This window comes from Myxine glutinosa, chromosome 7, assembly GCF_964187855.1.
Source record: "Myxine glutinosa chromosome 7, kmMyxGlut1.1, whole genome shotgun sequence".
NCBI classification, from domain to species: Eukaryota; Metazoa; Chordata; class Myxini; order Myxiniformes; family Myxinidae; genus Myxine; species Myxine glutinosa.
Window position 1 is genome coordinate 163,669,079 of NC_136267.1, and position 16,204 is coordinate 163,685,282.

At 43.5% G+C, this 16,204-nt stretch overlaps 1 protein-coding gene across 18 annotated transcripts in view; it reads right to left on the minus strand.

The window, feature by feature from the left end:
- MIOS (meiosis regulator for oocyte development) overlaps window positions 1-16,204 on the minus strand; it is a 47,991-nt gene that overhangs the window by 5,898 nt on the left and 25,889 nt on the right. For 16 of the 18 annotated variants that reach the window (XR_013624189.1, XR_013624191.1, XR_013624190.1 and 13 more), the window contains 2 exons: window positions 9,111-9,315; window positions 7,335-7,467 (listed from right to left, as the gene is read on the minus strand). Coding sequence is in view for 11 of the 18 variants with exons in the window: in XM_078782497.1 (XP_078638623.1) it covers window positions 7,335-7,467; window positions 9,111-9,315 (338 nt within the window). In the remaining 7 variants the exon portion in view is untranslated. The remainder of the gene's footprint in view (window positions 1-7,334; window positions 7,468-9,110; window positions 9,316-16,204) is intronic. The other 2 variants (XR_010985346.2, XR_010985347.2) reach the window with 1 other exon arrangement.

Genomic DNA, 16,204 nt, shown 5'->3' on the forward strand with positions numbered 1-16,204 from the left:
CCCATTTCCCCAGATAGTTTTCACTCATTAACCTTCAATGTTTACACTTTCCCCTCAAGTTATGTATTCCGTCATATTTTATAACACCTTTTTCTTCTTCTTCTTTAAAAGGCTGCTTTCGACTTGCTCACCAAATCAATTCATCCCAAAAAAAATATCCATCTCCTATAGTGCCTTTGTTCTACATTCCCTAAACTCTCCTGCACTCCATCCTCCATCCAGCGTCCTTAAACGTATTTTTAACTCGAAGGTCACAAGAAACTCATTTTGCAATAAATGTTAGTTTCCCATAAATCGTACACTTTCAAAAATCCAATCTCACCCCTCCCCTCCAAATCTTCCCCATAACCCCTCCCCTCCAAATCTTCCCCATCACCCCTCCCCTCCAAATCTTCCCCATCACCCATCCCTTTCAAATCTCCCCCCTTGCCCCCTCCCTCCTAAACTACTCCCTCACCCCTCCCCGCCAAGACGCCCCCTCGCCCCTCCCCTCCTAGACTCCTGCCTCACCCCTCCCCTCCAAATCTCCCCCATATCCCATCCCTTTCAAATCCCTCCCCTTGTCCCTTCCCTCCCAAACTCCCCCCTCACCCCTCCCCTTCAAATCTCCCCACCCTCATTGCTTCTCAATTTCCCCCCGCTCACTCCCCCTCCTCAAAGCGTCCTCCCCGCTTCTTCCCCCTTCAAACTCTCACCTCCATCTCCCCCAACCTTCTGCCTCGCTCTTCCCCCTCCTCAAATAACACCTCATTGTGGCTCACCCAATCACCATCAAACCTTTTGTCCGCCCCATCCTTCCCTTTCTCCGAGCTATTCTGAAATCTCTGACACACCTTCAACAGCTCTCCCTACCTCTTCCACCTCTTCCACATCTTACCCTACCCCTCCTCCCCCCTGTTCTGTATCTGATGCTCCCCCTTCCTCTTCATTAACGGTATGGACCTCAAACATCCGGGGCCTTCGTTCAAACTTAACTGATCTCTCCATACAGGTTGCTTCTGTCAAACCAGACGTGATCTGCTTAACAGAAACTTTCCTCCTTTATGATGTCTCTGATTCCATAGTATCTCTCCCGGGCTACTCCCTCCTCCGGTATGATAGACCTGAGCCTCGTCCTGGAGGCGGGGTTGCTATCTTTATCAAAAACTCTCTTCCTCACTCGCCCTGCACTGCACTCTCTCCACCTCACCCCCAGGAATACCTCTGGCTACGGCTTCCCCTTCGCTCCCACCTCTTGTTCATATGTGTGTTGTACCGTCCACCAAACAGTGATGACTCCATCTACATCTCGCTGTCTGATGATATGGACCAACTTCTATCTACTCATCCCAACTCTCTCTTCCTCATATGTGGTGATTTCAACTGTCATCATGCCAGTTGGCTGGGTGTGGGTACCTCTCTCACCAGCCATGGCTCCTCAGCAAAGGACTTCTGCGACTCACTGGGACTGACACAATCTGTCAATTTCCCGACCCGGATCTCAGTCAACGGAACATCTTCTCTTCTGGACTTGGTTATGACTAACTTCCCTGAAAATGTCTGCTGCTCTTCTTCTGCTCCGATCGGATCATCTGATCATGTCCTTGTTAAAGTGGACATCTCTCTGACCATCCTCAGGGAGCCTGCTCAGCGTCGACGAGTCTGGCATTTCACTCAGGCCAACTGGCACGGTCTTCAAGCAGCCATCAATCATCTGGACTGGTCTCCCATCTCTACCACCTCTGACATCAACTCATCCTGGGAATTCTTCCAAAGTAAATTGCTCTCTCTCATGCACAGATTTATCCCATCTCGTCTTCAGTTGTCATACCCTTCCTCCCGTCCATGGTACACGGAATCTTGTGGTGAGGCTGTTGCCCAGAAACAACTTGCCTTCGTCTCCTGGAAAGCAAATCCAACGGAAGGAAATCTCATTTCCTTTCACAAAGCCCGAAACAAGTGTGTGTCCACCCTCAGGAGAGCCAGGAAACAATATCTCTCCGTTCTCAAGACCGAACTCTCTTATCTGTCTCCCTCTTCCAAATCCTGGTGGCGTCTGGTCAAATCCGTTTCTGGTGTTTGTTCCCCCTCCATCCCCTCCCTTACCTCAAACGGCTACACAGCTGACTCCGCACGTGAAAAAGCTGAATGCCTCAACTCTGTGTTTGCCTCTAAATCTTGTGTCCCAAACCCATCCCTCTCTGTACCCACCATACCCAGTCGTACCCTGCTGCTCCTGGACTCCGTGTCCTTTCCTCCTGACAAGGTGGAAAAGTTTCTGTCAACCCTCGACTCTGATTCTGCAACTGGACCCGACGGCATCAGCCCACGGGTCCTAAAATCCTGCTCTGCTGCTCTATCTCACCCTCTCTCTGTTCTCTTCACCCTCTCTTTTGCTCAAGGTCAACTGCCATCTGCTTGGAAATCAGCCAACATCACCGCTTTGCACAAAAAAGGTGCAAAAACAGATCCTAGCAACTACAGACCAATCAGCCTTCTCCCAATTATCAGCAAAGTCATGGAATCCATCATTGCTTCTGATATGAAATCTTTCCTCTTCTCCAATGGCTTGATCTCTGATCATCAATTTGGTTTCAGACCAGGTCACTCTACTCTGGACATGCTGCTTCTGCTGTCTCAACAATGGATGGAGGTCCTCAATGCCAAACAGGAAATTAGAGCTGTCTCCCTCGACATATCACGTGCCTTCGACACGGTCTGGCACCCCGCTCTGCTCACCAAACTCTCCTCCTTTGGTATCCATGGAAATCTCCACGCATGGCTGGCGGACTTCCTCTCTAGTCGTCGTCAACGTGTGGCCCTGAATGGGTTTCTCTCATCTCCTCTTCCTGTTCAGGCTGGAGTTCCCCAAGGCAGTGTTCTGGGCCCCGTGCTTTTTCTGGTCTTCATCAATGATCTCTCTGACTCTCTCGAAAATCCTCTCTATCTCTTTGCTGATGACTCCACTCTCTGCCGCTCCATTCCTCTTCCCTCAGATCGGCAGTCTGCTGCCTCCTCACTCTCTGAAGACCTTGACAAAATCACAGACTGGTCAAACAAGTGGAACATGTCTTTCAATCCTGACAAATCTCACACTCTTACTATGTCTCTCCGAAAAGATCGACTGGACAACCCTCCCATCTACTTTCTCAAAAATCCTCTCCAAGAAGTTCTGTCGCTCAAGATTTTGGGTCTCACTATCTGCCATGATCTTTCTTGGGAAAACCACATTTCCAAGCTGGCCTCCAAAGCCAGTCGCCGACTGGGCATCCTCCGTCGTGCGAAGTCCTTCCTCGGCACACCTGAGCTCCTCACCACATACAAGGCTTTCATCCGCAGCTCAATGGAATACTGTTCTCCCCTATGGGCCGGTGCTCCTGCCTCACACCTAGCTCGGCTTCACGCTGTTGAAACCAAAGCTTTCAGAATTATTGGAATCTCCCGCGATGAAGCTATCTCTGAGGGCCTTTCACTCACTCACCGCAGGCAGGTAGGTGGTCTTTCTGTCTTCTACCGACTCCTCTCCGGCCTTGCACCCCCAGCTCTCTCTGTGCTCTGTCCCCCAAATATTCCTACAGGTCGCACAAGATCTGCCAGCAACCCTCTGATGGTTAAACTGCCGAAATCTCGGCTCTCCGCTCACCTTCACTCTTTCATTCCTCTTTTCTCCCGCCTCTGGAACAAACTCCCTCACTCCCTTCAATCCCACTCCTCCCTCCAGGTCTTTAAAACAGCTGTTCACCACCATCTCTTATCTTCCCCCATCCAAAACCTTGATCTTTTCTACCCCCGCTAATTCACCCCAGATCCACCTTGTTTGAAATTCCAACTTCTTTCCTGGAAGTCCTGGCAGTGTCCATATGTTTTATACCTCTCCCACTGCCCCCTTCCCACGCCCCCCCCCCCCAAAGCCCTCGCCCTCTCTCAGATCTCTCGATGTCTCCATGTCTCTCGGTCCCTGCTCTCAAATGTTGTGTTTGTGTCCTTCCCCCTCTCTCCCCATCTTGTCTACCGCTCCCTATGTTATATGTTTTATGTGTCGGTTTGTCTTTCTGTGTGTTCATGTGATTAATGTTCGCTCTTTCACGAGCCTCGATATTGTATACAAAAAAAAAAAAAAAAAAAAAAAAAAAAAAAATTCTTCAAGAAAATTGTTGAAAATTAAATATATTTTGGTATCCACAAAATTATTTCTTTGGTTTCCAGTGGAACAAAACAAAACAAAAAACTGAAAAAATGACGAAATCTTAGCTTATTCCATGCAGAAATCCTAAAATGGCCCGCACAATATTATTGGCACCTTTCAGAAGTTGTTAGAAATCATTAGATTTCAAGCAGGTGATTCTCCTTGATTTTGGAAGTGAACTTACCTATGGTGAGTTGCAGGTGCCTGCATTATAAAAATCACTCATTCAACCAGTTTGAATGGAGGAAATGAGTCATTCTGCTGTTTTGTGTCACTGTGTGCACCACAATGAGCACGGAGATAAGAAAGAAAACCAGAGACTTGCCTGAGGAGGTCAGACACAAGATTGTAGCCAAGCATGGAAAATCTCAAAGCTACAAGTCCATCTCCAGAGACCTTGATGTTCCTGTGTCCACCGTACGCAATGTTATCAGGAAGTTTAAGGCCCATGGCACTGTAGCCAACCTCCCTAGACGTGGCCGCAAGAGAAAACATGATCAAAGATTGCAGCGAAGGATTGTTCAAACGGTGGAGAAAGCACCTCAATCAACTCTCAAACAGATTCAAGCTGACCTTCAGACACAAGGTACGACACTTTCAACTCGCACCATCAGTCACCAACTCAATGAAAGGGGGCTCGAAAGGGGACCCAGGAGGACCCCACTGCTGATAGAGAGAAATAAGAAAGCCCAACTGGAGTTTGCCAAAACATACCTGAACAAGCCAAAATCCCTCTGGGAGAATGTCCTGTGGAGTGATGAGACCAAATTAGAGCTTTTTTGGAAAGCACATCATCTCTATGTTTACAGAAAACAAAATGAAGCCTTCAAAGAAAAGAACACCTTCCCGACAGTCAAACATGGAGGAGGTTCAGTGATGTTTTGGGGTTGCTGTGCTTCCTCTGGCACTGGGTGCCTTGAATGTGTGCATGGCATCATGAAATCAGGAGATTACCAAAGCATTTTGGAGCAAAATGTTCAACCCAGTGTCAGAAAGCTGTGTCTCCATTGATGGTCATGGGTCTTGCAGCAGGACAATGACCCCAAACACACTTCAAAAAGCACCCAGGAATGGTTCAAGACAAAACGCTGGATTCTGAAGTGGCCAGCAATGAGTCCAGATCTAAATCCCATTGAACACCTGTGGTGAGATCTGAAAACAGCTGTTGGGAGAAGGCACCCTTCAAATCTGGGAGAACTGGAGCAGTTTGCACAAGAAGAATGAGCCAAACTGCCAGTAGAGAGGTGGAGGAAGTTCATTCATGACTATAGGAAGCGCTTGACTGCAGTTATTTTGTCCAAAGGCCATGCTGCCAAATATCAAGTCTAGGGTGTCAATACTTTTGTCAGTCATTTATTTTTATTTTCTGATTTAAAAGGATATATTAAGTTCTGAATCAACAAACAAAGGTTCTGTAATATTAACAGTGAAATAAAGAATTGTGGAGACCAAAATACTTTTGTCAATTTCAACTTATTTTTAGAGAAAATTGTGAGTTACTTGAAAAAAGTGCAAAGGTGCCAATATTTTTGCCACGACCGTTTACCATCATGCGTTGTCTTTGTGCCAACTATGAACAAAATCAGTTCATACATCTCTGAGATATGGTTCCGGATGGAGGCACACACGAACGGACGAGACCCAATCCATAAGCTCCCGTTTCTGACTAAGTCCAATGGCGGCTGATATAATCAAAGCAAATTACTGATAGTTTAAATGACAGAAACAATATCCCACGACCTCCACTCCCCATCCCTCCAGTGGGTGCTTTTTGCAGAACCACCTTTCGAGGCCATTTCCCCCCGCAGAGCAGGGTTGGCCTTTTTCGGGCACCGTGGTCCCCTTTTTGACGCAATGTTTTATGGCCGGATGTTCTTCCTGCCGCGAACCCTGTAAGTCGCTTCTTGCGACACACAGGGAATTACCTGTGAACTGGTACTCAATTTGCCGACCTCGGAAGGATGACAGGCTGAGTCAACCCCCCTGGCGTTAATTCAGCGATAGACCGGGATTCAAACCCAGGATTCTAGGATCCCAAGCCGGCACCCGAACTGCTAAGTAGTCGGTGTTTCTTGTAGAGTATTCAAAATCAAGAAGGAAATGCTACGTTCCTTTTATCTGTAACTCACTGCAATAACCTAAAACTAGAGATTTCATAGAACATGATACCCCACACAGTAAGTATGAACTTCAATTTTAATAAAATAATCATTTTAAAGATTGTTAAAAAAAAAATCGGAATATTTAGCGCTATTGGAATAGAACACAGCGGCATTTGGAATCGTACATATAGCCATACTGGCGGCCACTTCTTCACCCTCTCAAATGATACGCCCTCTCGTTCTACATATTGGTTCTTGGAAGTACTGTGAAGGTGATTTGTGTGGTGCAGAGTTCAAGTATATAATTCAATTTAAACAAAAGGGAGAATTGCTTTGTAATACACGCCCCCTATTGGTCCCAATGAATGTTCTTGTTCCAAGCACCCAGCAATTGTGAGCCATATATTGCAGGACAAATTGTTTTAGGTATGCAAAGCTACAGAATAAGTTGCAGTTTCTGTAACTTATAATTAAGCCATGTACCAAGTTTCAGTTCAACATGTTAAAGGGTAACGGGAAAAAGTCGAGGAAATTGACCCAAGTATAGTATGTGATATTTGTCTTCGTCCAAAAAGGGCATAACTCTGTGTTCTCTATGACGTCCTTAAAAACAGTAGGTTTCCTGTTTGGAATGATTTTCAATTGTGTTTGACTGCCAGTCAGACAGACAGGCAGACAGGCAGAGCAACAAAATTATCTCGCTTCAATCTGCGCATGTGCGATTGGGACGAATTCAAAGCCAAAGTACGGTAAAACAAACAGACTTATTCATGTTCCGATTCGTGTTCAAAATAGAACATTTGATTTAAACAAGTTGTTCCTCGATCATAAACTGATGATTAGAAACTGATAGGACAGATGGACGGACGGCCAGACATGAATCAATTGCTTAACAGAGCTTTTCGCTTCGTGTGCACGGGGTAATAATTGAGGCCTGACATATAAATGCTGTTGATATGAAGCAATCCCCTTGCCACTCACAACAAAGCTCAAACAATAAATTGGCAATAGCCAAAATAAGAAACACGATGCAACTTTATAGGATTAACATAAAGACAAAGTCTCACCGGAACCAGCTCATCATATGGCCAGCGTGCCCACCGTGCCGACAGCTCTGGCACCAGGTGAACCAGCTGTTGAACTGGGAAAGCTTCTGCACCTGACTCAGCCTGTCCTCTTCTTCCCCTTTTCCAGCCATGCCTGTGGGTTGATGTTCATCAGACATGGCATGTTGATCTAGTTTTTGTGGGAGGGATCTCTTCAGCATGGTTGTCATTTTGGGAAATCTCTTCCTGATGGAAGTCACTCAACATAGGGATGGAAACTACTGGTTTTTTTTTTTTTGGGGTATCTTCAACAACTTGGACTTGGAGGAAGAGATATTGCTGAAATTATTTTTAAAGTTTCTGAGATTAATGACAACCATGCTGACGAGATCCTCAATGATGAAGCAGCCCCTGTGCAAACAATAATATCAGGAGTGAAATATTTATTAACCGCATACAGATGTTTCGCCATTTTTTACTTGCGAAAATGAAGATGTTTCAAGTATATTGGTTGGTCTTGTGCGTTATTCTGTCTGTCTGTATGTCAGTCGCCGACAGGTCACAATTTTCAATCGATCTTCACGAAACTTCACCAAATGGTAGGGTTGGTCATAAGCAAGGAGCCTGTTGTTTTTGGGGTCCAAACATCAATAGGTCAACAGAGGCCAAAGGTCACCAACTTTGTCAAATTTCTAAAATCCTCAATTTTAATCCAATTGACTTGAACTATTAAGAGGATTTGCATATCTGATCACTAAATTCAACCACCAAGTATTTTTTGGTCAACATAGGCCAGATTTCTAAAATTATTTATTTTATATATAGGCCAGATTTCTAAAATCCTCAATTTTCATCTGATTGACTTGAAATTTTAAGAGGATAAGCATATCTGGACACTGAATTCAACCACCAAGTATTTTTGAGATCAGAGGTCAACAACTTATTTTAGGGATTTCGCAAGTATCATATTGTACATACTATGCCCAACATATTGTACACCGCTCCTTTCCCATTCCATCTCCAGGCGCAGCATGACGTCAGCGCCGGGCACAAAAGGGGGCCCGGCGATGACGCGCGCTGAAAGGGAATACTCAGTTTTCACTCTGGTTGTTTGTTTGTTTGTTTGTTTGTCCGGGCGATATCTCAGCCATCCTTTGAGCTAGGAGGCTGAAATTTGGGCACAATAGTGAGCACGTGCTTTGGCAAAAACGTTTTTTTTGTTTTTTGATTAATCAATCAATTGATTAATTACTTCATTATTATCGATTTATTAAGTACTTATTTATTTCCTATCTCAGGCACCTTTTGAGTTAGGAAGCTGATATTTGGACACGACCATGACAAGTGATTTGGCTGTAAAGGGTATTTTTGATTTATTGATTCATCTGTTAATCGATTAATTTTTTAATTATTTGATTAATCACTTAATTCATTAATTATTTTTAAGTTACAGATTTGAATGAAATGGTGGTGGTTTTGGTATTCTATTAGCCAATTGATTAATAATTTAATTATTTTACGATTATTTATTTATTTTTGTTATTAATCACTTATTTATTTTCTTTCTAATCTGGGCAATATCCCGGGCACCTTTTGAGCGAGGAAGCTGATATTCGGACATGACAGTGACCGAGTAATGTGACTATAAAGGATGTTTTTGATTTATTGATTAGTCAATGAATCCTTTTTTTTCCTTTTTTTTTCGATTAATGACTAATTTAATTAATTTTCTAAACTAGAGATAGAGCAAAACACGAGGAACTGTGAGAGGCAGGAATAGCAACAAGTCTGACGCACCAACATTGGGAGAGGCCGCCGTGCCCATATTTATAAGGCAGAGGGCACATCGTGGCAATGGCTTGCGGCATCCTGGGCAGCTTGTCACCTTGGACTTGATGGGAGAGCCTCCCACATTGTACTGGGTAAAGGAGCGGCCCTGGTGGCCAGTGGCTGAGCCACCAGAGGAAATAGACTTCCCGCAGAAGTTACAGCTCACAAACACCTAAATGAATATTAAATCAGACAAGCAGACCATTGGGAGAATCGATTAATTGACAATTACAATGAAAAAATGCTTTTTGTTTGACTGCACTATAACACACACAATACAATGTCAAAATCACATTATTCATAATTAACATTTGAACCTTCATTGTATTGTGCAGAGTGTCTATGATACTGTGCAGTGTGTCCACAATACCAGTGCTTCTTAACCATTTTCACAACAGGGACCGGCAAAGGTCAACAATAAATGACTGCGGACCACCAATTGGGAACTACATAATTAATGGTATTTACTGTCTATATTTCAGAACGTCATGAATCTCTAACTTTTTACAGAAATATTTTGGGATTTTAAAAATAATTACCTCATTTAGAAAATGGCCTAATTTAGCTACAGTCACGTGAAAAAGTAAGTACACCCCATGTAAAGTTTTGACTTTTTCAACATATTTCAACATACAGCTATTTGATCTTCGTTTCAACAATATTGATAGACTAGCGGGGTCACCCGTGGGAATCCCACGGGCATGGATGTGTGTGACATTTCGACATATTGAGTTATATGCTGCACATTCATTTTTACAAAATGGTTACTGGCAAGTCATCAGATCCAGAAATGGTGTGAATTTAGTTATTTCACATAATATGTGACCCCTCACTCCTCTCCACCTGACACTCTCCTGTCTCCACCTGACACTCTCCTGTCTCCACCTGACACTCTCCTCTCTCCACCTAGCACTCCTCTCCTCTCCAAACCCTCACATCCCTCTCCTTTCCAATCCCTCACCTCTCCAATCCCTCACACTCCTCTCCTCTCCAATCCTTCACACGCCTCTCCAATCGCGCCTCACACTCCTCTCCAATCGCGCCTCACACTCCTCTCCAATCGCGCCTCACACTCCTCTCCAATCGTGCCTCACACTCCTCTCCAATCGTGCCTCACACTCCCCTCCAATCACTCCTCTCCAATCGTGCCTCACACTCCTCTCCAATCACGCCTCACACTCCTCTCCAATCGTGCCTCACACTCCTCTCCAATCGCGCCTCACACTCCTCTCCAATCGCGCCTCACTCGCCTCTCCAATCGGCTTTCCCCGTCTCGTTTCTCTCCTTTTTCTCCCGTCTCGTTCTTTTTCTTGCTCCAAATCGGCCCGTCGGAATCGGAAATCGGCCCGTCTCGCCCGTCGGCCCGTCGGAATCGGAAATCGGCCCGTCTTGCTTTTGTGCTTGTGCGTAAATAAATTGTGTTCATGACACCATTTCTGGTGTTGGGCTAGCGGCTAGGGTGCCGGCTTAGGATCCTGGGTTCGAATCTCGGTCGATCGCCGAATTAATGCCAGGGGGGTTGACTCAGCCTGTCATCCTTCCGAGGTCGGCTAATTGAGTACCAGTTCACTGGTAATTCCCTGTTTGTCGTTGAAGGCGGCAAAAAGGGTTGGCGTCAGGAAGGGCATCCGGCCGTAAAACATTGCTTCAAAAAGGGGACAAAAAAACAACAACTACCACGGTCCCCGAAAAGGCCAACCCCCGCTTTGCGGGGAAAAATGGCCTCTAAACGGTGGTTTTTACACCATTTCTGGATCTGATGACTTGCCAGTAACCATTTTGTAAAAATGAATGTGCAGCATCTAACTCAATATGTCGAAATGTCACACACATCCATGCCCGTGGGATTCCCACGGGTGACCCCGCAAGTTTGCATTGACGTTCGTCGATGGACTCGTTCGCCCGTCTCATTCGTTTTCTTGCTGCATCCTGTTCAAGTCTGCGTTCTTCATCGATCGTCTCATTCATTTTGGAAATAGAAGTTTCCACGCAGCGCATGAATTGTCACGATCCTCAAGAGGAATTTGTCTCGTAATCATCAAATGATAAATGGCAAGTAAATTATATTGTGGAAAATTAAAGATTTCAAATAAACCTATTTAAAGTGTATTCGCACATAACTAATTTTAAAAAACGAAGAAATATCTCTCGGTAATTTCCTGAAACATATTTTACTTCCGGCTAATAATGTTGAATTAAATAAAAACGAAGAAATATATGTCGGCATCATTGTTGACGTTTTTGTGACGACTGTCATCAAACGAAAAAGTAATATATCTTAACGGAAAAGCAAAAGCGAATTTTTAATATATATCGACACGTTGCCGTCGGTGTCATGTTGGGCGGTGTATGATACACCATGACGCGATTTTTAAAAATATATCTCTGCATTTTCCCGCGTGTGTGGAATGTTCTCAATTATTGCTGACACCGAGTCCAAAACCATCGATAAAAATGAAATCATATGGTGAGTTAGATTGGAGATAAAGGCGTGAGAGAGACTCAATGGCCTTGAAGTTGAAGTTACAGGCGTTTGAGAATTCATTTCGTTCTATAAACGGCAACTTTCATTGGATTTCCTTCCCGTTTTTTTTCAACCGAGTCGAAAACTATGTTAGCGACTGTGAAAAATGAAATGATATATCGAATTTTTAATATGTATCGACACGTTGCCGTCGGTGTCATGTTAGGCGGTGTATGATACACCATGACGCGATTTTAAAAAATATATCTGCATTTTCCCGCGTGTGTGGAATGTTCTCAATTATTGCTGACACCGACTCTAAAACCATCGATAAAAATGAAATCATATGGTGAGTTAGATTGGAGATAAAGGCGTGAGAGAGACTCAATGGCCTTGAAGTTACAGGCATTTGAGAATTCATTTCGTTCTATAAACGGCAACTTTCATCGGATTTTCTTCTCGTTTTTTTTCAACCGAGTCTAAAACTATGTTAGCGACTGTGAAAAATGAAATGATATATCGAATTTAAAATAGATATCGACACATTGCCGTCGGTGTCATGTTGGGCGGTGTATGATACACCATGACGCGATTTTAAAAAATATATCTCTGCATTTTCCCGCGTGTGTGGAATGTTTGTGGAAAATTAAAGATTTCAAATAAACCTATTTAAAGTGTATGCGCACATAACTAATAAAAAAAACGAAGAAATATCTCTCGGTAATTTCCTGAAACATATTTTACTTCCGGCTAATATGTTGAATGAAATAAAAACGAAGAAATATATGTCGGCATCATTGTTGACGTTTTTGTGACGACTATCATCAAACGAAATAGTAATATATCATAACGGAAAAGCAAAAGCGAATTTTTAATATATATCGACACATTGCCGGCGGTGTCATGTTGGGCGGTGTATGATACACCATGACGCTATTTTAAAAAATATATCTCTGCATTTTCCCGCGTGTGTGGATTGTTCTCAATTATTGCTGACACCGAGTCTAAAAGTAAAACCATCGATAAAAATGAAATCATATGGTGAGTTAGATTGGAGATAAAGGCGTGAGAGAGACTCAATGGCCTTGAAGTTACAGGCCTTTGAGAATTCATTTCGTTCTATAAACGGCAACTTTCATCGGATTTTCTTCCCGTTTTTTTTCAACCGAGTCTAAAACTATGTTAGCGACTGTGAAAAATGAAATGATTTATCGAATTTGATTTGAAATAAAACTGGGGGAGAGCAAGACACCACGGGCCTACAAAACAGGACTCAAAGCTATGCGAGTTAATAAAATGGTGGATATTTGTTTATAGCCACTCCCAGAATGGGTGGAGCTATGGGTGGAGCTACTCTGCAAACCGAGTAAGCCACACCCCGGACAGACACCCAACAGATAGACAGACAGACAGACAGAATCATCTACGGCTATTATAATATAGATAAAGGTGATATAATATAACAAATATAATGAAACATTTACATTTTGTCGTCCATTGTATAATTTAAATAAACATAAATGCAAATTTCGCATGTGGAAAAAGTAAGTACACACTTGGCTCTAATTAATAGGTGGTATTGCCCCCTTTGGCAGAAACAACTTCAAGTAGACGTTTCTTATAACTGTCTACCAGTCTCTGACATCGACTGGGAGAAATTTTTGCCCACTCCTCCATGCAGAATTCTTTCAGCTGTGCGATGTTTGAGGGGTTTCTTGCATGCACAGCTCGTTTCAAATCCCCCCACAACATCTCGATGGGATTTAGATCCGGGCTTTGACTTGGCCATTCCAGAACCGTCCATTTCATTCTTTTCAGCCATTCCTTAGTGGATTCACTGGTATGTTTAGGGTCATTGTCATGTTGCAAGGTCCGCCTTCGGTTGAGCTTCAACTTTCCGACAGATGGCCTCACATTATCCTCAAACACCCTCTGGTACAATGATGAATTCATAGTTGATTCTATGATGGTGAGCTGCCCAGGCCCCGATGCAGCAAAGCTGCCCCAAACCATAATATTCCCAACACCATGCTTTACAGTTGGTATCAGATTTTTGTGGTCAAATGCTGTCTTTGGTTTTTGCCAAACATGTCTTCTGGTACTGTGGCCAAATAGCACTACCTTTGACTCATCTGTCCAGAGCACATTGTTCCAGAAGTGCTGGTCTTTGCCTAGGTGTTCATTGGCAAACTTTAGTCTTGCCCTGATGTTCTTTCTGGACAGCAAAGGTTTCCTCCTGACACACCTCCCATGTAGATCAAATTCGTGCAGCCTCTTTCTAATGGTAGACTCGTGCAATTTGACATCAACAGTGGCAAGAGCTACCTGTAGGTCCCGTGATGACATTCTGGGGTTCTTAGAGACTTCTTTCAGCATCTTGCGGTCTGCTCTCGGGCTGAACTTGCTGGGGCGGCCTGGCCTGAACAAGTTGGCAGTTGTTTGGAATCTTCTCCACTTGTAGATGATCTTCCGGACAGTCGAATGATTGATTTCAAATTGTTTGGAGATCTTTTTAAATCCCTTCCCAGACTCTTAGGCATCTATAACCTTCTTTCTGAAGGCCTCAGAGAGCTCTTTTGATCTAGGCATGGTGACGCCACACACTTCAACAGCAAAGAGTAAACCAAACTAAATGTCTGAGGTTTAAATAAGACAGGTTCCTCCAAGATCCTCTCTAATGATGTTCTAATCATTTGCATCTGAGCTGGTGCACCTGATTCTAATTTTAGGTATTTGAAGTAGTGATAAATGTAGGGGTGTACTTACTTTTTCCACATGCGAAATTTGCATTTATGTTTATTTAAATTATACAATGGACGACAAAATGTAAATGTTTCATGATATTTGTTATGTTATATCACCTTTATCTATCAATATTGTTGAAATGAAGATCAAATAGCTGTATGTTGAAATATGTTGAAAAAGTCAAAAGTTTACATATCTCCCCACAGGTGTTCAATGGGATTTAGATCTGGACTCAGTGCTGGCCACTTAAGAACAGTCCAGTGTTTTGTCTTGAACCATTCCACTTTTTCACGTGTCTGTAGCTGCCTTTGGAAATTGCCTTGTGTAGCTGCCTCTGATGTCACCCACTTGCGAGTACATCGTCGTGGCCAAAAATATTGGCACCCTTGCACTGCTTTCAAATAACTCACAATTTTCTCTGAAAACAAGTTTAAATTGACAAAGTATTTGGTCTCCACAATTCTTTATTTCACTGCTAATATTACAGAACCGTTGTTTTTGATTCAGAACTTAATAAATCCTTTTAAATCAGAAAATAAAAAGAAATGGCATTGACAAAATTATTGACACCCAAGACTTCAAATTTGGTAGAACGGCCTTTGGACAAAATAACTACAGTCAAGCAATTCCTTTACCCATGAATGAGCTTCCTACACCTCTCTACTGGCAGTTTGGCCCACTCTTCTTGTGCAAACTGCTCCAGTTCTCCCAGATTTGAAGGGTGCCTTCTCCCAACTGCTGTTTTCAGATCTCCCCACAGGTGTTCAATGGGATTTAGATCTGGACTCAGTGCTGTCCACTTAAGAACAGTCCAGTGTTTTGTCTTGAACCATTCCTGGTTGCTATTTGAAGTGTGTTTGGTGTCATTGTCCTGCTGCAAGACCCATGACCTTCGACGGAGACCCAGCTTTCTGACACTGGGTTGAACATTGTGCTCCAAAATGCCTTGGTAATCTCCTAATTTCATGATTCCATGCACACATTCAAGGCACCCAGTGCCAGAGGCAGCACAGCAACCCCAAAACATCACTGAACCTCCTCCATGTTTGACTGTGGGGAAGGTGTTCTTTTCTTTGAAGGCTTCATTTTGTTTTCTGTAAACATAGAGATGATGTGCTTTACCAAAAAGCTCCAATTTGGTGTAATCTGTCCGCAGGACATTCTCCAAGAAGGATTTTGGCTTGTTCAGGCGTATTTTGGCAAATTCCAGTCAGGCATTCTCAGCAGTGGGGTCCTCCTGAGCCTCCTACCATAGAACCCCCTTTCATTGAGTTGGTGACGGATGGTGCGAGTTTAAACTGTCGTACCTTGTGTCTAAAGGTCAGCTTGAATCTGTTTGGCAGTTGATCGAGGTGCTTTCTCCACCATTCGAACAATCCTTCACTGCAATCTTCGGTCAAGTTTTCTCTTGCGGCCATGTCCAGGGAAGTTGGCTAGAGTGCCATGGGCCTTAAACTTCCTTATAACATTGCGTACGGTGGACACAAGAACACCAAGGTCTCTGGAGATGGACTTGTAGCCTTGAGATTGTCCATACTTGGCTACAATCTTGTGTCTGTCCTCCGCAGACATTTGGTTTTGGTTTTCTGGACGAAGGAGACAAAAGACAAAGACAAAGACAAACAAAGACGAAGACAAAAGACAAACCTCTTCTGGTTTTCTTTCTTTTCTCCATGCTCATTGCGGTACATACAGTGACACAAACCAGAAGAACGACTCCTTTTCTCTATTCAAACTGGTTGAACGAGTGATTTTTATATTGCAGGCACCTGCAACCTGCCACAGGTGAGTTCAATTCAAAAGTAAAGGATAATCACCTGCTTGAAATCTAATTATTTCTAACAACTTCTAA